Below are 22,371 nucleotides of genomic sequence, written 5' to 3' on the forward strand. Positions count from 1 at the left end.
AAAGGGAGAGAGATGGAGTGTTAGAGAGACCCTACCATATTATCTTACAGTGTTTTCTTGGCCCTGACTGCAGGTTGACTCTTAGAGACTCAACTGATTGAGGTTCTCTATTCATTAGCTTTGAATCAAAGGTGATAAATTATGAATCCATTGATTTATCATCTCCATAGAGGGAGTGACTGTGGCTGCAGTTCTTAAACAAACGTCGTCTCATTTATCACTCTTTTATTCTCTTAGATAAAACTTAGATTTTTCATCTGGGTCACGTTGTCAATTTATGTTGGCTTTTGTGAGTTTGTTTATTATACTTCATAAGTGTAAGGGCTTCTGTTTCTGTGACTCAAAGACTAGAATAATCCGCTGTCAGAAGGTGACTCCAGCCTGCAGTTGTTTGTCTTTGCCTACGGTGGGGTTGGCACAGCATTTATTCACACTTTACATTCCTTTGTGTAAATGGGATTGTATGTTTGTCTGTGCGTTAAGCGGATGTGTGTGAACCCTTTTGACAGGTGTCATGTGTGTGTTGATAAACCATCCTGAGGGATCTGTAAAATGTATCTCAGTGTTGAAAAGCAACACAGCTATATTCAGACACACATATTTTGTGTGTGAATCAGTTTTGGTTTGTAAGTACCTGAGTGAATATGTCAGTGTGCACATATGACCTAGTGAGCTTAATCACATTTTTGGGCATGCTCAACTGATACTGCATTATGCTGCCTGCCAACACCAAGGTCATGGGTTCGATTCCCAAGGGAGATACAAACTGATTTTTTTTAAAAGTCACTTTGGGGAAAAAGATGTGTCAAGTCAAGAAATGTAAAAAAAAAAATACCTCATAACTGATAGACTACTACAAATCTGCCTGCCATTTTTTTCTTTTCTTTTTTTGGTATAAGAAACATTTGTACAGTAGCCTACCTTTCAAAAATTTGGGGTCAGTAAGGTTTTTTTTTATTAAAGGAATGAATATTTTTATTCAGCAAAGATAAAATTGAATCAGAAGTGACAGTAAAAACATATAATGTGATAATTATTATGATTTATACCATGGTCTGGGTGAATGCTCGATTCTGATTGGCTGCAGGGTGTCCGTTAAAAAGTGATAGAGGACACCTAGTAAAGTAGTTCTGGTGAAACTGACAGTTTACCATTTGAAATTAATAAATAAATGCGCTGCCTTACAACAGCTGTGAGTAACCATAGCAACAGGCAGTCAAAGTATCTGTTAACAATTTGCTCTATCAAAACAAACATCTAATGTTAGTTAGATATTACATAGCCTACTAATACAACAATGAGCGACTTCGTTATTTCTTTTAACATTTATGGAGAATATGACAACTTTGACGACTGGGATGCTGCTGAAGAAAGAAAAAATGTAAATAAAACGGAGAAACGACACAAAGAGATAACACCGGGAGCATGTGTAGGCAAATGACCCTCTCTTTGATCTGATTAATTTATTGCCCTCTATAAGCGCAAATCGCTGGAGCGCAGAACTAATTGGTTTTTTTGTTTGATTAATTGTTTTATGTGTAATAAAAAAATAACTATGCCTACCTTTGTGTTTCATGAAAAAAAAAAATGCATTTTTGAACCTGAAGGGTTCTACAAGCTGAGCAGACTATAAATATCTCCGGTTGCTAAATAAAACGTCAGGCAAGTTATTATTTGTAAAAACTAGATTCAGCCTAATTAAAATATAAACTAATGTTTTAAAAATGTTTTATTTGGCAAGTGACCATGGTATAAGTGGGTTAATGCCCTCCGAGGTGTCCATTGTCAGGTTTTAATGGACTTCGGCGGAGGCAACCGTCCTCCGCTGCGCGTCGGCCTGTTCACACCTCGCCATCGTCCATTAAAACCTGACAATGGACACCTCGTTGGGCATTAACCCTTACATAATGTAAAAATTTTGATGACATAATTTTCACTATAATTTAAAAAAAAATTTTTTTATCTGAAATGGAGATGTCATGACTAGTTTTGAATCTCAACACAGTCATGATGAAGCGTTTTTGTTAAACGGTTAACTTTTTAACCGAGAGATGACATATTAATTTAATATTATTTTGAATTAAATAATTAAACTGCATAAGAGAAACATTTGACAAATTTTTGTTGTAAATTTCTCACAAAGTGAAACAATTGAAGATCTTTCTCTCAGACGGGAATTTATCTTTACTGAGCATGTGCTGTGTAAGTGTCATCTTTCAATTTAGTGTGTTACATTTACCCCCCTGCCTCCCGCCTTCACATGCTGAGAGACTTGGATCAAAACTGATTGACAAAAACAAGTGAATGGAGATAGGTGCCAATATCAGGGGTTTCCTGTAGCTTATACTGAGAACAGTGCGTTAGTTGTTGATTGTTAACTTCAATGTGTGTGTCTGTGTGTGTGTATGGTTTCCTCTTACCGGAATCTGGCGTGTGTGTGTGTGTGTGTGTGTGTGTATGTGGATATGTTTGAAAAGAGAGTCATTACCTGTTTGAAATTCTGCACCTTGACCTTAGATCCTTCTTTTCCTTTAGCACAACGTGTGTGTGTGTGTGTGTGTGTTGAACATTGGTGTCAGTTGTAGCTCCTCCTTTTTTAAGCAGAGAAAGAGAGGGAGGGCTGAGGATAGTTAATATCTGTAAACCAGTGGGAGTCGCTCCTGGCAGGTGAAGAGGGAGTTTGAGCTTTTGAATTTGGCTTGCTGTTGGATTCCGTTCAGGAGATGGTAGTTGAGATTCTTTTAATCCCAATCATTTGATTTGTGGAGATGTCAGCGAGGAACGAGAGGTGAATGCGGGTGAGTAAACGAGTGATTGTGAGCATTTCCCTCAGGCTGCAGGGAAACGGAGAGCAGCAAAAGTTTCTTTGTAGCTGCATGACTGGTTTTACAGAGTGAGGGTTTTTGTGTGTGTTCAGATGATGTATGTGTATGCATGCAATGAAGCATCAGAAATTATGGACTGTAACATCATCAGGCTTGTTTATATTCAAATAGACACACAGCCATGCATGCACACAGGCGTGCACATGTGGACACACACAAACACACACACACACACACACACACACACACACACACACACACACACACACACACACACACACACACTTGGATAGTTAACAAATGGACAGTATATCAAGAGTTTAAGTTAAAGTAAATGTTTTACACTTTCTGGAGTGTAAAACAAAAAAAATTGTTGCTGATGATCATTTCTTAAGATTTAATGGTGTGCACAATAATAATAATAATAGAACATTTAACCAAAAATAGGCATATTTAAAATATTATGTATATAATTTATTAACTATGTATAACTATTTACATTATACAGTAATATAAATATGTATAATTTGCTTTATTTTATGCTATTAATGCTAAATATTTCTCTTTTTATTATGTGGAGGTGTCACGCCATAAGATGTACATAAATTAACATTTAAGTAATTCCTCATAAACATTAGGCTACTTAATTTAATAGTAGGAGGAAAGCTTGAAAATTTCTTATTTATTTCCTGAAATGATTTATGTGAGTCACTCAACTCTGCAGGACTCCAAAATTGTGAAAACCTTTTTTGTCTGTCCAGATAAATGATGAAAATATTTGAGAAAATGAATGGCTTTTTTTTTTTACATGTCGTCGTCATCATTCTGTTTAATGTAAAATTCATTTTTAAAAGCTGAAAAACATGCAGTGATGCATTGTCATGGAGCTGTTTGCATCAAAAAAGCCCACCATCAGAAGATGGATAACACAGAGCATGGTGAAACTCTGGGAGTTGTATTTATCACACTGGACAGGCCTGGCATCGTTTCATCCCACTGTACATAAACTGAAGCACGAGCTTTCCAGAACAGAAACAAATACACATCACAAGCCAGCAGTCTCTTTATTATCAAGTCCAAACTTCATGTGTATGATGCAAACGTTCATCTGATCAATTATGACTCTGCAACGCTCATGCCGACAGTCACTGTTATTTTTTGAAATGCTGTTTATGGTTGCTGCGAGATTAGAGTAAACGTATCTTAAGTACTGTAACTGGTCACCTTTAATTAATTAATTATTTAACTATTTTTTTGTGCCTTCACTACATTATTTTATATTAATTAAAAGCCCAAAGATCAGTCCTCTTCTAGTCATCTCCCTAAGGCTCACAGACTCATTTTGTGGTTGACTGCACTAATAGAATTAATCAAACTCTTCAGAGCGTGGATATCAGATCTCTGCCCTTTTCTGTTGTGTCCTCAAAGGCCAAGACACTCAAGACTCTTTAAATTCCATGAAAAGCCCACACATTCTGTGTTTTATTTCTCTGTCACACTTAAAATGTATTAATGTCATTGCCTTGGTTAACAAAACATGAAACCAAGTGGTATCTATTGCAAAGAAGGAACTTAAGTGGAACTGACAGGAAAAATTGCTCAAAATAAACTACTTTGGAATAAACGTTTAGCATCATTTCCAGATACCAATTGGTTTGATATTTTGTTATTTCATGCCATGAACGTTGTTCGAAGTGTTTGCTTTTTTGAGGGCTACTTCCGTAGGGTGCTCTGTCTAGCTTGTTTAAATGATCTGATATCCTGTTTTTAAAGGCCTAAAATAGCAAGCACAGAGAGTCCAGGTAAAAACTCACTCCATACACTTATGTAATACATAACAGTAATAAAAAAAATCCTGTCTGGACAAGAAACTACCGGCTAGTGCCAACTGTAACCCTTCACTGAACCCATCAGCTAATCTAGAGTCGCATCTGCATTCTAGAGGCTCATTTTTGGATTAGTTGATGCCAAGGTCTTACAGCTCTAATCCGTGTAAAACAGCCTGCCGGATCTGCAGTGCTCTAGAACTGCATTAGATGCTTGTGACAAGACTTCAGCCTGTTCTGGCAAGAAGGAACACCAGATGTTCAGGATTCCTCACCTGTTCCATACCAGCCAACTGTGATGTGAATATTTATTAGATTGTTGAACTTTTTAAACTCACACGATCTCCTCACAGTGTTTAGAAAGGATAGAGAGTGAATCAGATATCAACTGAAGCTCTCACGTGGCTGAACTGAACTCTTCAGAATGGCAACAACTAAAACAAACTCATAAACACGGCCATACTGACATGGGTCAAAGCTCATTATGAAACACACACACACACACCACACCTTACATTGGCTCACAGGCTACTGTTTTATAGTCTTTATGGTTATATTCACACATTACTGTGTATGTATGCACACTTATCTCTTTGTGTAAATCCAGAAGTGCTATTTAAGAATTTAAAGCTCAAAGATTGTAGTAAGCAGATGTTTTGTGATTCTGTATGCATATGTGCAGAATCATGCATATTTAGATAATGAATGTGTGATTTCGTTGTGTACTGTAGATGCATGATTACTGTGTCTTCTTTATCACTATCATCCTTTGCCTATACTCAGTTTCTATAGCCTCTCTCTGCAAAATTCTGCAGAAATGACTGGAATGCTCTTATGCTTGTGTCCTAACACCTGCTGAGTGGATCTACTTGTTTCAGAACGCATGTAGGAGGAATATTTGCATATTGAGTATGTAGTTAAATTGATGGAATACTTAAAGATTTCTTTTCATATTCCAAAATCCTGGATTATAATTGCCATTTATAATAAACTTCTTCAGGTATATTGTGATTTATTGTTATGGTTAGGGGTTGCAGGCACTGCAAAAAGAATAAATAGAAAAATAATATTTATATATTTCTTGGGTTATTGGGTTATAAAAGCAGCATTTAGTTGAAACAGAAACGTTTTAGAAAACTGTGTCGGTCAAAAATGACCTTGTTTTTTATTTCATATTTTGTATCAATGTATATTTATGCAGTAGTTATAATCCATGTATTCACTTTTTCAGCATGGGCCTGAAAATTACATTTCCAAGTTAAACTATCATAAATCTTTAATGTTTTGGATTTAATATTTTTAAATACTTGGCAGATTATTGCTGAAGTGAAAAGTTTTTTTTTCTTAAAGTAGACTTGAAAATAGTTGCTGAAAAAGTTCATAACATAAATCTAAACAAGTTGTGTTCCTAATTTGAGGTTGATATCTCAAAAAATTAGCTTTCAGTAAGATTTTGATTGGGCGCAGTACCAAATGCTTCCACTAGTTGAAATTAGTTTCCCATTCATTTCCAATGCGCTCATTTTTTACCGCGAACAATAGAAGTGTGACTATTTCAGGACCATTTAACGTTGTCAAATCATGTCCATGCTTTTTGTTGATTGATTGATTGATTGATTGATTGATTGATTGATTGATTGATTGATTGAGAATCCACTTGGCTCATGCCACTTCTTATATCAATGATTGTAAATAATTGAATAATAATAAAAACCTTCAACTGTTTAGCAAAGTAAATCAGGAAACCATCACAGTGATGATTATAATGTTGAATTATTTAATTATTCTCTCTCTTTTTGTCCTTTCCTCTGTAGTGCTGTTGCATGAGGAGGTGGTGCGTCTGCAGGAGGAGGTGTCTGTGCTGAAGCAGGTCAGGGAGATGTTGAATCGTGAGCTGGAGGAGACAGGAGGAGGATGCTCCGTGGAGCTGCTGTCTGTCTCGCAGATCCGAGTGCAGCTAACACAGAAAGAGCAGGAGCTGGACAGAGCAAAGGAGGCATTACAAGGTAGGAAATGAATACAATGAGCCCGACCTTTCATCCCCAGCTCTCAGCCTACCCTAGACCTGTCATTTTGAAATAAACAATAGACATAAAAGCACAAACCCCTTGCTTAGTGCAAACTTGCTCATGGAAACAAAGACTATTCATAAATATTATGGAGAGAATAGGAGTGGTTGATTGCTTTATTGATTTCATTTATTTATGAGTGATTTATAATGGTTTATGCATTCATTTTGGCACATTTTTAACGTGTCATTTACATGAATTGACTTGTGGAGCGGCATTAGCCCACTATCATACCCTTATATTACTTTATTGTTATTTACTTTATATATATATTTACTTTATTGTTGATTATTATATGCAGGGCTGTTGATTTAACGTGTTAATTTTATTTAATTGGTTATGGAAAAATAATGTGTTAAAATAATTTAACTTATTTACCAAACCTGGCCCCACCCACAGACCTATGTAGATAATCTTACATTTCATATAGTTGATTGGTGATGAACATGATGCAGGGCAACAACTCACCGCGTGATGGAGCCTATGGAATGTAGTAAGAATACCCCTAAAATTCAAGATAAAAATGCCCCTGTACGAGTTGATGTCTGAGTTGATATACAGTATATAGGCCTATATGATATGATATAGTTAAGCAATATCAATATCACACGAGTTACGAGCGCAGTATCACATGAGTGCTGTCATTGTCTCGAATAGCATGAGTGCAAATGTGATATTGATTTAAACAACAGTTCAATAAATAAGAAGGTAAAATTGTGATATATTTTACAAACAATATTGTCTGTTTTTGCAAAAAAATTCCAACTAATATATTGCCTATAAAGCCAGAACAGAACTGTAGTGCGTCTCCGAGCAACACAACAGCGGCGTTTTATTACTGAATGAATCCACGTTTCGAGCAAATCAATCGGGTGAACAAATTATTTAATGGCCCATTAATAAAGAGAGCTAATAGGTGTGTTCAACTTGAAGCGGCTCTGCGCAGGCCAATCGGTGTGACATCAAAGTACTGCCAGAGAGATTAGAGATCATACAGAGCCGTCTGCTCTCTATTCGCTCTCGCAGTACTTTGATGTCACACACCGATTAGACACACCTATTTCCTTCATTCTTGAATGAATCAGCCATTTCAACGAATTGAATGAATGACTGACTCTTCATTTGTGGACAACGCTGGACATTTACCCCCACCTACTGGCAGTTTTAGAATCTTATATTACATTACATTACATTACATTACATTATATTATACACCTCATATTTAAACAAGAGTGTCAGACAAGTGATTTGATCCAGTATATATATTTGAAGTGCAAAAGGTGTTTTGACTGCACCATTTAAAAGTTCCTCAAAGCGATTTAGATGTCATCTCTCGTCTTTCTTTATTTTGTGCTGCTACTCATTTTTCAGCTCTGTAGCTGTGAAATGCAGAAGTAATCAGAAAAGCACTGACCACAAAACTGCCATAATATTCTCAGTGCTTAGGTATCAAGGGATTCTAACCTCCTTGGTCTGACTTTGTCTTGAAGTCTACTTTTTTCCAATGACCCTTAAAGCCCAGTGTGACAGGAATGCAGGAATAGATATTCTAGATCAGGGAGAGTTGAATGGCAATCCTTAACATTAATTTCACCTAAACAGCTTTGCATTGTGGGTGCTGTCTTCTGTGTTCATCTGAGCAGAGCTGACTTTGTGTGTCTGCAGTATTCTGCGAAGGCTTACTGAAATCAGTAATGAAAATCATCATTTTGAAATGAGCATTGTACATGTCTGCTGTAGAAATCCACGTCAGCAATAGATGGAGGGATAAAGAAAACTCATATAACTAATCATGTTTTTTTGTGTGTGAGCTAATGGAAAAGGAACATGATCCAATATTAAATGAAACGCACACTGTTTGGGAGAACATTTAAAGAGCTCTCCTTACAGGATCTACTGATCTGAATGTTCACTGCTATTCACAATCTCTCTCCACCTCCGACCAGGTGTGTGTGTGTGTGTGTGTGTGTGTGTGTGTGTGTGTGTGTGTGTGTGTGTGTGTGTGTGTGTGTGTGTGTGTGTGTGTGTGTGTGTGTGTGTGTGTGTGTGTGTGTGTGTGTGTGTGTGTGTGTGTGTGTGTGTGTGTGTGTGTACACGAGTGTGTAAAGGTTTTTTTTTGTGTGTGCCTTTTGGCTCCTGTATAATGAGTCTTTAAGTGGTGGGTGAATGGACTCAATGTCCTTGGAAAAGACGAGCTGCAATTTGCAAGTCAGAGCAGAGACTATACAAACAACCTAAAACAGTCAATTACTGCCTCTGTTATCACACAATATTAACCACAGCCAGCTGGGGAGAGAGACACCCTAGAAGAGGAAAAAGAGGGAATGAGAGAGAGAGGGATTGGGCATCAAGAGAATAATAGTAATGTATAAATGGGAACGGTTATATGCAAATTAAACCATATTATAGTTTTAAATTGATCAAGACCACAGACCAAAATAGCACTTGAAAAAACATTTCAGAAAATCTTTAAGGTTTAATATGACTACATACAACTGCACTGGCAGGTGAATCCATAGCAGCAGTATTTTATCAACACTGAGGTCCATTTATAATGGGTAGATGAGTAATTCCCTTTCTTATATCTCAGATATCCTTCATGCTTTCTCTTGGCCTCTCGGCAAGGTCTTATTATGAATATTATTTTAATTCATACTGTTTAAAACAGAGCAGAAGGTTGACAATAGTCAAGGTTGTGCAGCACTTCTGATTTGTCAGAGCAAAACTAGCAGTGGAGCACAGAACCTTGATTTTAGAAAATTATTTTAAACTATTACACACATTGCAAAGTTAATACAAGTACTTTTATTTTCAATAATAAGAAACATTATTGCTTATATTGTTTTCTCTTTCTTTTTGGTTTGTGTTCTTTAATTATTGGTGCTCGCAAGGCCTCCAATAAGGATTGCTATCACTCATACTTAGGATTGGGATTTATTTTAAATCGATAACTCTATGTATTAAACTTTGGTGTTTGTGCTATGGATATGAATTATACCTATAATCATGTGACTTGAGGAAACAGACTACTGCTCAAAGGTTTTGGATTAGTAAGAGGATTTAATGGTTTTGAAAGTAGTCTCTTATGTTCACCAAGGCTGCTTTTTTTTTAAAAAGCAGTAATGTTGTGAAATATCATTGCAATTTTAATTTAATAAAAGTTCAAGTCACTTCACAAAACATTCTAATATGCTGGTTGGTGCTCAATAAACATTTCTTATTATTATCGATGTTGAAAACAGCTTTGTTGCTTAATTTTTGCGGGTATATATAGAATAAGGTCCATACAGTATAGGGTCGGTTCTCTTAAAACAAGTAACCCATAAGTTCCAGCACGCACTTCAGAGATGGTCAGACTTTCTTCCAAGAACCCCATCAAATGGGAAGGTTTTTAAAAATACTCTCAAAATATATTAAAGTTCCTTGAATACTTAAAGCATATTCCCTTGCTGTCTAGAGGTTTTTGAGAGGGGTCCATCTGAGGAACTTTTTATATATCTTTATCTTTATCTCTCTTTTTCCCCTAGCAATGAAGGCAGACCGGAAGCGTTTGAGGTTGGAGAGGACTGATCTCGTGAATCAGATGCAGCAGCTCTACACAACACTGGAGAGCCGTGAGGAGCAGCTACGAGACTTCATACGCAACTATGAGCAACACCGAAAAGTATTTTCCTGGCAGACTCGCATGTCTTATGCATTAATACTTGCACAGCAACTTTAAACATGCATGAATTCCCACGTATACACATGCACACACACACATCAGTATTCACACACAAACTTGTTTGTGTTGTAGGAGAGTGAGGATGCAGTGAGAGTCTTGGCGAGGGAAAAGGATCTTTTAGAGCGGGAAAAGTGGGACCTACGTCGACAAACCAAAGAGGCCACAGAACACGCAAGTGCACTCCGCTCTGCACTGGACCTGAAAGAGAACAGGATCAAGGAGCTGGAGGCTGAACTAACTATGGTAAGATACACATTATTTAGAAAAACAGGATACCACACATTAGAATATCCTGCTTCTTGTCTGCCGAGTGGGTTCATAAATATTTGAAATGCGTGTTTATCTGATTTAGAGTGTCTTCAAACAATCTGTCAACTAGCTCAAAAACTTCAGTGTTGAGTAGTGTATGGGTGCTTTGTTTATGTGTGTGTTTCTTTAACAGATGAGTAACTTTATGGCTCAGAAACTAGAGAGTCGCGTGTTTGTTCGATCTCCAGAAAGACCAGCATCACCTAAAACAGTGTCGGTAAGATAAGCCAGGCCTGTCACTCAACCCCAAGTCCCTCTTTGATCGGTCTGCAGTGTTGACTCCCTCTCTGATATGCAGAATTTAGACTATGTTATTGGTTGCACGTGTATTTTGTTTTGAGAACAAACGCGTTTTGTTTATGGAATGGAAAAAGCATGTACAGTTCTGTTCCCTTGCTGTGAGTATCAATGTGTTTGTGTGTTTCTCTCTGCATGCTAGTTTATTAGAATGTTTAGAAACTCGGGAAGCATTCTGACCCAATGATAATGAAGAATATGGCAATGATGGTGGTGGTGTTATTTGGGCTTGTTGTCTGTCATGACTGTAATGTGAAATGATTTCGAACTAGGCCCAACATGGAATCTGCAGGCTTTAGCGCACCAATTGCGGGAACAGTTGTGCAGAAATTTGCAAAAATGATTTACAAATGGTATAATGTATTAAACAGTATTGAGAATTCACTTTTATTGGTTGCCTGTTTTTATAAGAAAACAGGTTTCCCACAGTCCCACATAAAATAGCAACATAGGTTTAAATATTATATATATATGTATAGTCAAAAGTCTTTGGCACTTTAGTATTTTCACCCCAAAAAATGGGTTTAAGCCGGTTATTTATATATTTTTGTACCGTGTCAGTAGGAAATTCACACATTCCCTTTGCCATTCATTTTAATAATCCAGTGAGATTTTTGTATGCACAAAGGAGTCTGACAACAGCCTGTATGATCTAATCTCACCAACATCGAGTCCCACCAAGGACTCCCAGATGGACTCGATGAGGGTGAGATCAGATCTCTGTGTGGAATATACCGGCTGTTGTCAGACTACTTGTGCATACAAAAATCTCAATGGATTATTATAATTAATGGCAAAAGGAATGTTTGAAAATGTAAACTGATATTTCCTACTGACACACTACGGCAAAAGATATATTTAACTGCCTTAACCTTTTTTTTTTTTTGGGTGAAAATACTAACATGCCTAAGACTTTTGTACAGTACTATATGTGTGTGTATATATATATATATATATATATATATATGTTATTTTATGTGGGAACTATACTATATTCATGCTATACTATATTTATACTATTTATACTATACTATAACTATAAAAAGCTATATGCTATATATATAATTTATATGAAACATGAAGATTATTTTTATATTTAAAAAAAATATCAACATATATATATATATATATATATATATATATACTTCTTTTTTTTAAATAATATATAAAAAAATTTATAAGGATGCACCGATATGAAAATTTTGGCCGATACCGATAACCGATAATTCTTTATATTTGAAAGCCGATAAACCGATATATTGGCCGATAAATCTAAATCCAATTTTTTTGATAATTTTTGAGAGCCTGATTACAAAAGCAAAAGTCTCACCATTAAAATCCATGTCTCAAGCACACAATTATAATATTCTCGTTATAATTTTATGTAGCCGATATGACAGACTTGTGCTGCACATGTTGCACTTTACTATAGTTTCCTTTTTTCCAATCATATTTCAAGCAAATAAAAACCATCATGGCAAACAGTGCGCATCTGAAGTGTCTCAGCGGAAGGAAATAATCCATTATTTATCAGCTTAAATATGTCTGCAAAATTTTCTTATCAGGCTGATAACGATAACATTAAAAATGAACATATATCGGCCGATATTGATATGGTTGCCGATATACCGTGCATCCCTAATATTTTATGAACATAAAAACAATGTTTAATATATATAAATTATATATATATAGCATAAAGCTTCTAAATGTGTTTTTTAAATATCCGAATTCAGTAGACACGAACAACTTGAAAATTCATGGATATTTATTGGTCAAAAAATATTAAAACAATGGGATTTAACACATAAGGGGGGAAGAAGGATGGATAATTTTGTTTTGGAAAACAGATGTTCTATTGTTTTAGAACATTGTTTTAACAAGTTTAGAATTAAACAAGTTTAGACGTATGTAGTATTTTCTGCAGAATTCTGTGTGGGCCTATTAATAACTTGTCTGTAGCTCCAGACTGCCACTACCATGAAACAGTTTGGAGCAGTTATTCTGGGCAGTACTACACATTCATTTTCACACATTTTACACTTGTTTACAACACTCTCTGGACAAAGAAGTGGACCTAATTGAATTAAATCTGTTTGTGTATTCCAGGCAAAACAGTCTTTGGCTACTCTCACTAAGGATGTTCCTAAGCGACATTCGCTGGCCATGCCCACGGAAACTGTCGTCAACGGCAACCAAGAGTGGGCGATGCATGCAGAGCTTCCTCTGACTGCGGCGATACGACAGAGTCAACAAAACCTTTACTACTCAATGGACAGACAGGGTACATATAGTACACATTACACATACAATAATGACCTGTCTGTATAGAGATCTGAACAAGCTGAAGTTACCCGAGTTAAAATCAGCCTCCTAATTCTGAAACAAATTCACTGAATCAGTCATATGTTTGTGTATGTTAGCACTGAAAGCATCATCATGCGTTTGCGATGCTGATGGCATCAGCATGATGTCATCAGCCGCAGCCAGGATCAGTCCGTGTCACTCGAAACAACCGTCTGTCATCTCAGACGCCTCAGTGATGGAGGGAGAGAGATCCTCAACGGCATCCGATTCACCACGACACAGAACACACTCCCTCTGCAATGTAAGACACAAACACAGAATTCAAATCACTGTGACACTCTTTGCATTACAAAAATACACAAACGTGTACGGTGGTGTGGCATGATACTGTCTACCTGATACCCAAATCTCAAAATACATTTACATGTACATTTACATTTATTCATTAAACACACTCTTTTATTTAGAGCGACATACAAATGCGAAATATATCTAGCAATTCATCACAGAGCCAGCAATATTTATAGTATACTATATTAAACAATATTCATAGGTTTATTGAATGGCTAGATTAGGAAACAAGCTAAAGCAGAGGTGAAATGCAACCTTTTTTTTGTTGTAAATGCCTTGGTTTAGGTTGTGAAATGTTTAATTGTTCAGAAGAGGTGCACAAAATATGGTGTTACTATTATTGCATGCATGGTGCTAATATTATTTGCCCTGTCAAACTTTTAGTACAAAAATTACATTATACTACTATATACTATTATTATTATTATTATTAATTTCTATTAATTCAATATGGCAATTAATTGGATTCTAAAATTATAATAATATTATTGTTACTATTATTAAAAATGCTTTGCGCAGAATGCAATGTGCATATATTATTTACTCAATCAAAATTTAAGTAAACATTTTGTCTGCAATAACAAAAAAAATATAGAGACTAAATAATAATTATATATATAATAATTTTTATTAATTTTTTATTTTAATAATAATTGCTATTAATTCAATATTGTGATTAATTGTAATCTAAAATTATATTAAGATTTTAATAGTACTGTTTTTAAAATTGCAACCTATAATAATAATAATAATCCATTGAAACTGTAAAGAATTAAAACCACAGCAGAGTACCCATCGCCTTCTGTCCTTGCACATCTTGAATGACACATCTTGAGTGGTATTATGATACTTTAGCTGGTATTGTACCGTGAGATTAAGATATTGTGACAACCTTCGTGTGCATCGGGCCATAATGCTGAATAGCTTCTCTGCTCATTTTTGATGTATCACCTTTACTTCTATTACTCATTATTTATTTCTTTGTCCCTGTCTCTAGTCTCTAGAGGATCTAGAAGAGCAGAGACGCAGAAAAAAGAAAGAGAGGATGGGTCTGGGCTCTCTGTCGCGGGTGTTCGGTCGAGGGAAGCAAAGAAAGTCCATGGACCCCACTCTGTTTGATGGTACTACTAACACACCCGACTACTACATAGAAGAGGATGCTGACTGGTGACGCTGCGTAGAGCCACGCTACTCATTTCTGTGTGTGTGTGTGTGTGTGTGTATCGCTGCCATCTTTATGAGCACAAGCTGACTGTTCAATGATTCCAAACTGTGCCGCAGTAGAACCAAACCTCCCCTGTGTGTGTGTGTGTGTGTGTTCATTTTATACCCATTTTAGCATCTCACTGGAAACTTGAAGGACTGCTGAATGTGAAATAATTGTCATTGTGCGCTCAGTGCTTGTAAATGTTTCCAGATGCCTTTTTATATCATTTAACGCTCATCGTCTCAGCTGTTTTTAAACCTGTGTGTTAAACATATTGATGGAGCTCTCCTGTAGGAAGTCAGCAGGACCCTCAGTGTGTATGAAAACCTCCAAAAAAAGGATGTGTGCCATTTCACACTGTGATCTAAAAGATATCTATTCGTCTAACTGTAGCATATTATGATATTTGGATATTTGATGTAGTTGTGTGACTTTAGTGAGCAGTGGCTCGCCCTGCCTTTCCCACAGGAGAATTTATAACCACCGTAACACACACTAACTCTGACAAATCCCTTCACAACAACACTAACCAGGAGGCAAAAAAAAATTTGATAACAGTGTGGAAATACAAAACTCAGATCATTGGTTATAAAAGCTTGGGGTAGTTGTCATGGAAATTTTTACTGTACCTTAAATAAAGCAGGGTATGACATAGAGCTCCACAGTAGTTTCCCATGCTGCTTTGCAAATGAGGACTGCATTGCCTTTACAGGGCCTTTCACCATTAAACGTTGTAATTATAGTCTCTTTTTTATTTTTCTGAAATCAGTGCTAGCTATCATTCAGTGGCAGATTCTTACCATTGTGTACATTTCAATATTGCACTGACATGAAATGAAGAAATAAACAAGTTTTTTTAGAGCATGTAGTGTGTTCTTCATCAGCTGGAGATGGAGAGACGGCTCTCGTTTCCCCTGCTGTGTTTTGGCTCAGGCTGGTGCTGAATAGCATGGAACTCTAAATGGCATGGAAATGAAAATGGTAATAAGTTATATAACTACAGACTATTTTGAAATAAAATCAAAAACACTGAACAGCGTGTGGCTGAGTTCTTTGCTCTTTGTAATTGTGTTTTGGCACTTTGCCTCCCTGAGCTCATCTTTGGCTAACTCATCTGCCTGATGGATCTCAGGTAATAGAGTGTGTGTAATCATAATTAACTCATTACTAAATATCCTTAACCACATGGGGTGTGTATGCGTGTGTGGGGTGTGTGTGTGTGTGATTGCTTAATGCATTTGTTCTTTTTATCTCACTTTGAAGTCTTGACGGGGGCTCTCAAAGTCAGTTTGGCACATGATGAATTCTGTATTGTTTTTCCTCTGCAGTGCCTCGTTAGCTTCTGGTGATGTGTAAGCTCCACAATCCAGATAATGAGGCACTATTAGAAAAGGGGGAAGTTTAATATATGGATGGCTTGTGTAGAATAGATGAGCAATCTCAGGCAAAACCAGGCTAGACGAGCTGTTTATGTCTTTTCCAACAACATTTACTCTTTACAAGCATTTAGCTGTAGCCATCGGGTTTGTCAGTCATGAATTTATAACCTCTGGACCCAAACACTTTAGGTTAATTCTAAGCAAACACTGCCTGGATCACCCATGGACGCTTGGGTTGGTTGAGGTTTTGGAGGCGGTTTAGTGCTGCCGTCTACTGGTAAAACTATTGGTTCACAGTCACACACACAAGATGCTTTAACAGACGTGTTAAACAGCTAGTGTTCAAAAACGTGATATAAATGAGAAAAAATATGTGCTACATGACATTTATATAACATCACTGAATTAATACATTTTGTATTTATGGTAGCCTACCGTGAACACAACCCACACCTCTCTTTACCTGAGAAAACACGATGAATATGCTCATAAATTAGAGAAAACATACTCGCACTTAAGCCCCGCCCCTTTGCCGTCATCCACCAATCTAGACTCCGATAGTTTATCAAGCCCCGCCCGCCTCAGTGCGAGCCTATCAGAATGCGAGGAGCAGCTGGATCGGCTTCAGCAGGTGGAGCTCGCGCGGACGGCCCCCATGTGTCGTTGGCGTGCAGGAACCGTGCAGGCGTGGCTGGAGGTGATCATGGCTATGCCGATGTACATAAGGGCCTGTGCAGACAACGTTAAAAGTGGGAAGGTAGATGTGTGACCTTGTATTATACAGTCTACCGTTATTGTACATAAACACGTCTACATGAGTCTATAATTATCATGATCAATGATATCAGCTCTGAATACTTAGGCTATTTTGGGCTGAATTTAAGAATCCCACATTAATTTCGGTGTATTTTGTTAGGTCTTGTTAGTTCTTACAGATGAGGACCTTGAATTTGTTTTGGGTATCAGTAATTCAATGCACCGCCGAAAACTCCGTCTGGCAATTGAAGACTACAGGGATGCGGAATCAGGACATGGGTGAGACATAAACGCACCATTAGTTATATAAAATAATATTATAGAAAAAGAAATGTCCCCTGCAGATCCTTATTGTTCTGTCAAGGTGACACTTAAAAAAAACGGACCTTTTTAATGACAAGACAAGGTTAGTTCAAATTCTAAAATTGTCAGGCAAGTGGTGTGACTACGCAAAACCATTATGCTATTTATTTTATTAGTAACATCACAATATTATGTTCATAATTCATGATATTCGTGAAAATATCATGATGTACATGCACTTTTATCCTATAAAAAAATATATTCAATAAAGTTTCAAGATCAATACAAGTTAAGTTCAGACTACAAAATGTGTGGCATAATGTTGATTACCACCAAAAACAAAAAGGCTTGTCAAATATTATTATTTTTAAAAACAATTTGTAAGTGGTATATTTTTCTAAACCATATGAAACCAGCATGAATAAAAAGCATTTTAAGCATTTATTTCTAGATTTTTAAACTATTTTCCTTTTTCTTTATGGTGACCATGTGTTTCAGCCTTTCTAAAGCAGCTGATCTGGATCATCACTGGGTGGCTCAGGCCTGGCTGACAGATGTGGGTCTCCCTCAATATTCCCAGTTCTTCCACACTCACCTTGTGGACGGACGTCTCCTGAGTACACTCACGCGCACCGACCTAGAGAAACATATGCACGTTTCTAAAAAAGCCCACCAGAACAGCCTGCTACTGGGAATACAGCTGCTACACACGCTCAGCTTTGACAAAGAGGTAAAAACACACACATAAACCAGAAGCTGTAATCCTGGCGATTCCCACAGGCACCAAACCTTACCAAAAAGGAACAACAACAATCACAAACACACATTAGAAAAGCCCAGTTTGGAAAAACAACCCGTTTGAATGTATAAAATTTTCTAAAGTTAATGAAGTTAACAACAAATAACCAAATACTGTTTTGCTGCAGATTTTGCAGTCCAGACGATTTGAGTGTGAGAATCAGAACACAGACCCTGTAGTGTGGACTTGTCATCGCATCATCAAATGGATCAAAGAGATTGATCTGAAGGTATGCAATGCTAACAGAGAAAGTGTAGGTGTTGGTATATCTCAAGACTCAAAAGAAAAACGTATCTTTGTATTTTGTATTTAGGAGTTTGCTGACAGTCTTCAGAACAGTGGGGTTCATGGTGCTGTCATGGTTTTGGATCCCTCCTTCAGCTCTGACACCATGGCAACAGCGTTATGTATTCCAAGCAACAAGCACATGGTCCGTCATCACCTCAATGAAGAGATGAAGGCACTTGTCAGTACAGCCAGGTAATGCACTGTTAGTATTGTAGTACTATCTAAGAACACTACACAATCATAATAAATGTCTCTTTATATATTGTAAAATCAAGAGATGAAGAGAGAGTCGAGTAGTGCAGATTTCTCAACAGATGTCTGTATCTGCAGGGCAGGGCTTGATCAGGAAGTTGAACCTTTGGGGACTCCGCCCACACTCCACCGACAAAGTTCTCTAAGCAGCTCATCAACCAGTTTTCATGACGATCAGCAGTCTTTAAGGAGGGTGAAGGTAGAAAACTAAACCTGAATCGGAAATTCTTAAATCTCATACTAATGCCACCTTTAGGGGGGAATCTTTTGAAACCTGTCAAGAACATGTATGGATGGCAACATCAAAAATAGAAATAAACAATATTAAAAGAAAATAAAGGCACGTTCACTCTAAGAATTGTAGCTATAACGATAACTATATTAGCATCCACACCAGCGGATGATATCGTTCTGTTTATTCTTCTGTTTATTCTTAGTGCACGCTGCAGTTTTGTCGTCTGTCGCTTTAAATGTTTGAGCTCTTTTAAGCAGGATATATTCTGATTGGTTGTCAATGTTTGTATCGTTCATCAGCTGGCGGGGGGGAGTTCAGAAAGTGATTCCAACAATATTGTTTCTCTGTGCTGTTATCATTATAGTTGTGGTGGGGACTCTGCTATTGTTGTGAATGAGCCTTAAATCCTATTTTTTGTGACATTAAATTCATTACATTTAAGTACATCCACCCCCAAATATATATATTTATTATTTTTTTAAATAAAACATGGATTGTAGTATTTTTATTCTGTCATCATTTACTCATGTTGTTCCAAACCTGTATGATTTTTTTTCTGTTGAACATAAAAGAAGGTATTTTGAAAAATACAGTGGTGTGAATAAGTTATTACCCCCATGCTAAAGTTGCCTAAAAAGAGGAATAAAAATCATCTTTTGGAAATTGATCTTAATGCCTTAATCAGAAAAATGAGGAAAAATCCAACCTTTAAGGACACCAATTTTCTTTGTGTATGAATAATGTATCATAAATAAATAAATGTTCTTCCTTAAAATACAGGGTGCATAAGTCAGGCCCCCCCTATGTTAAATTCCCATAGAGTCAGGCAGATTTTTATTTTTAAAGGCCAGTTATTTCATGGATCCAGGATAATATGCATCCTGATAAAGTTCCCTTGGCCTTTGGAATTAAAATATCCCACATCATCACATTCCCTTCACCATACCTAGAGATTGGCATGGTGTTATTTCAGTTAGCCTAATAGCTGGTTTGATTTGCATTGAAAGATGATCTTATGGAAAGTACCCCATGCCAATCTCTAGGTATGGTGAAGGGAATGTGATGATGTGGGATATTTTAATTCCAAAGGCCAAGGGAACTTTATCAGGATGCATATTATCCTGGATCCATGAAATAACTGGCCTTTAAAAATAAAAATCTGCCTGACTCTATGGGAATTTAACATAGGGGGGGCCTGACTTATGCACCCTGTATTTTAAGGAAGAACATTTATTTATGTATGATACATTATTCATACACAAAGAAAATTGGTGTCCTTAAAGGTTGGATTTTTCCTCATTTTTCTAATTAAGGCATTAAGATCAATTTCCAAAAGATGATTTTTTATTCCTCTTTTTAGGCAACTTTAGCATGGGGGTAATAACTTATTCACACCACTGTAAGTCAATGGGCTCCAATGTTGTTTGGTTCCCAACGTTCTACAGAATATATTCTTTTATGTTCCGCTGAAGAAAATAATTAATACAGGTTTGGAACGCATAGGAAATGAAACCCTTAAAGGGTTAGTTCACCCAAAAATGAAAATGATCCCATAATTTACTCACCCTCAAGCCATCCTTGGTGTATATGACTTTCTTCTTTCCGAACACAATCGGAGTTATATTAAAAAAACATCCTGGCTCTTCCAAGCTTTATAATGGGAGTCATATACACCTAGGATGGCTTGAGGGTGAGATAAATTATGAGATAAATGAAATTTTTGGCTGAACTAACCCTTTAAAGGTAGCCATTTAACACTTTATCCTTTGTATAAATCTCTTTGCACAACCACTGTGAGTTCTCTTCTCAAGGTCTGTGCTCTTTAGTTTCCTTTGAGTTTAGTTCTCAGTAACAATGCACCCTCAGAGAGTGAAGATTTATATTATTGCTTGAATAATTCTTAAAAGTCAAATATTTGTAGAACCAGTGAATCAGAAATCTGATGGATCCATTTCTTTCTGCAGCAGCAGCTCGGTCTCAGCCCAAAGGATTTCGCTGGACGGAAGATCAGTCAACAGAACAGGTCCGGCTCATTTCCAAGGAATGGACTTCAAGAGGTCTCGCTTCAGCAAGAGCGTTGCCCAGTTCGACATTTTTCTGCTGCTGAGCTCACTAATGTCTGAGTCTTTCTCCTGTCTAGACTACTGTTGAAAAACATGACACTTAAGGCTCCCAAATGGAGGGATTTTCTTTTCAAGGTCAACACTGAAGAACTCTCAAAGAAAGTTCACATTTTCTGACTCTGGACCCTCAGTATGCCAGTAGGGGCCTTGGCATTGTTTTGTAGACCTTATGTTGTTGTGAGTGTGGACTCATTTGTCTCAAAGTGAGACAGAGTTAAGCATCCATTTGAAAGAGCACATAACATTTATTTATCCGTTTAGATGTTTGATGAAATTATAGCTGACGTTTGTGTGGAAATTGGAATTTATTTCCATTTAAATGAATATGTTTTACATTGAATTTTAGCTGTTGATGTTAGATTCAAAACCACAAAATACTGAAGATTAGAATGTGAAATGTCATGTTAAATAGTACATTGTTATTCGAATAGATGATTATTTGAATTGAATAAAGTTCAAATCCACTGGGGTTCAAATAGTCATGTGGTTCATATTAGAATGAGGATCATGAGGATCATTGATGTCAGGTGATTAGCAGATCCATAATTAAAGGTTACTAAGGTTACAATTCTTTCCCAATCACAGTGCACAATTTGTTATAATATGAAATTTCTCTTAGAAGCCCATTTAAAACCCAAACGGTTCAAACCTTTTGTGTCCTAACTAAATCACCAACCTCATGCACAAATACCATAGTTAGTATATACTAACTCCAAGGTCATGCACATTGGTAAGTTGTAGCAGAGGTTATTCTAATCGTCACAGGAAATGTGCAAAGATCAGAGATATGACCGTTGAAAGTTTTTGAATCAGTGTAAGGTGCATATTTATATAGATTACAAGTTCTCCATTTAAAAAATGGTCTTAAATTTTATTCTGTATTCTTCCTTATGGTACTTCTTCCTTATTTTATTCAAGGACATTAAGACAAGAAACAATTATAAATTATTATGAAAAATAATCAGCTGTTTTTTTTTTCATTTGTTTCTTTGTTGTGTTATTTTTGAGTATTTGTTTCACATTTTTCTAGCATCTGTTACACATCATACCTGGAATTCCCACAATTTCCCCACACAGGATTAATAATCTACTTTATTTACTGAGAAAAAATACGTAATACCTATCAGAGCACTCCTTATTCAGTTTACTTTAAAAGTTACATGACGTCCCTTAACTTAAACGGACAGTTATGAGGAAGCACCTTGCCTATATGGTCAAACTTTGCCCTACATCATTAACATTGCCCAGAATCACAACTGCCCATAAAGTAGTTAAATATTGTTGAGCGTTTGTTCCGCTCTAGGGATTTATGTTTGATGAA

The 22,371-nt window shown here is 36.6% G+C and overlaps 1 protein-coding gene across 3 annotated transcripts in view; it reads left to right on the forward strand.

Moving 5' to 3' along the window:
• The window catches only part of kazna (kazrin, periplakin interacting protein a), a 47,917-nt gene extending 26,398 nt beyond the window's left edge, over window positions 1-21,519 (forward strand). Inside the window, exons 1-15 of one of the 3 annotated variants that reach the window (XM_056260872.1) lie at window positions 2,641-2,798; window positions 6,466-6,657; window positions 10,248-10,384; window positions 10,517-10,687; window positions 10,887-10,970; window positions 13,160-13,334; window positions 13,474-13,658; window positions 14,706-14,829; window positions 16,846-17,051; window positions 17,211-17,329; window positions 17,852-18,083; window positions 18,280-18,381; window positions 18,466-18,632; window positions 18,771-18,891; window positions 20,892-21,519. In XM_056260872.1, coding sequence (XP_056116847.1) covers window positions 6,531-6,657; window positions 10,248-10,384; window positions 10,517-10,687; window positions 10,887-10,970; window positions 13,160-13,334; window positions 13,474-13,658; window positions 14,706-14,829; window positions 16,846-17,051; window positions 17,211-17,329; window positions 17,852-18,083; window positions 18,280-18,381; window positions 18,466-18,632; window positions 18,771-18,891; window positions 20,892-21,050 — 2,109 coding nt within the window. In that variant the 5' untranslated portion in view covers window positions 2,641-2,798; window positions 6,466-6,530 and the 3' untranslated portion in view covers window positions 21,051-21,519. Of the gene's footprint in view, window positions 1-2,640; window positions 2,799-6,465; window positions 6,658-10,247; window positions 10,385-10,516; window positions 10,688-10,886; window positions 10,971-13,159; window positions 13,335-13,473; window positions 13,659-14,705; window positions 14,830-16,845; window positions 17,052-17,210; window positions 17,330-17,851; window positions 18,084-18,279; window positions 18,382-18,465; window positions 18,633-18,770; window positions 18,892-20,891 lie in introns of those variants that run through there. The other 2 variants (XM_056260870.1, XM_056260871.1) reach the window with 2 other exon arrangements.
• The last annotated feature ends 852 nt before the right edge of the window (window positions 21,520-22,371 follow it).

This window comes from Rhinichthys klamathensis, unplaced genomic scaffold (genome assembly GCF_029890125.1).
Source record: "Rhinichthys klamathensis goyatoka isolate OS25496 unplaced genomic scaffold, OSU_Roscu_1.1 h1tg000180l_1, whole genome shotgun sequence".
NCBI lineage: Eukaryota > Metazoa > Chordata > Actinopteri > Cypriniformes > Leuciscidae > Rhinichthys > Rhinichthys klamathensis.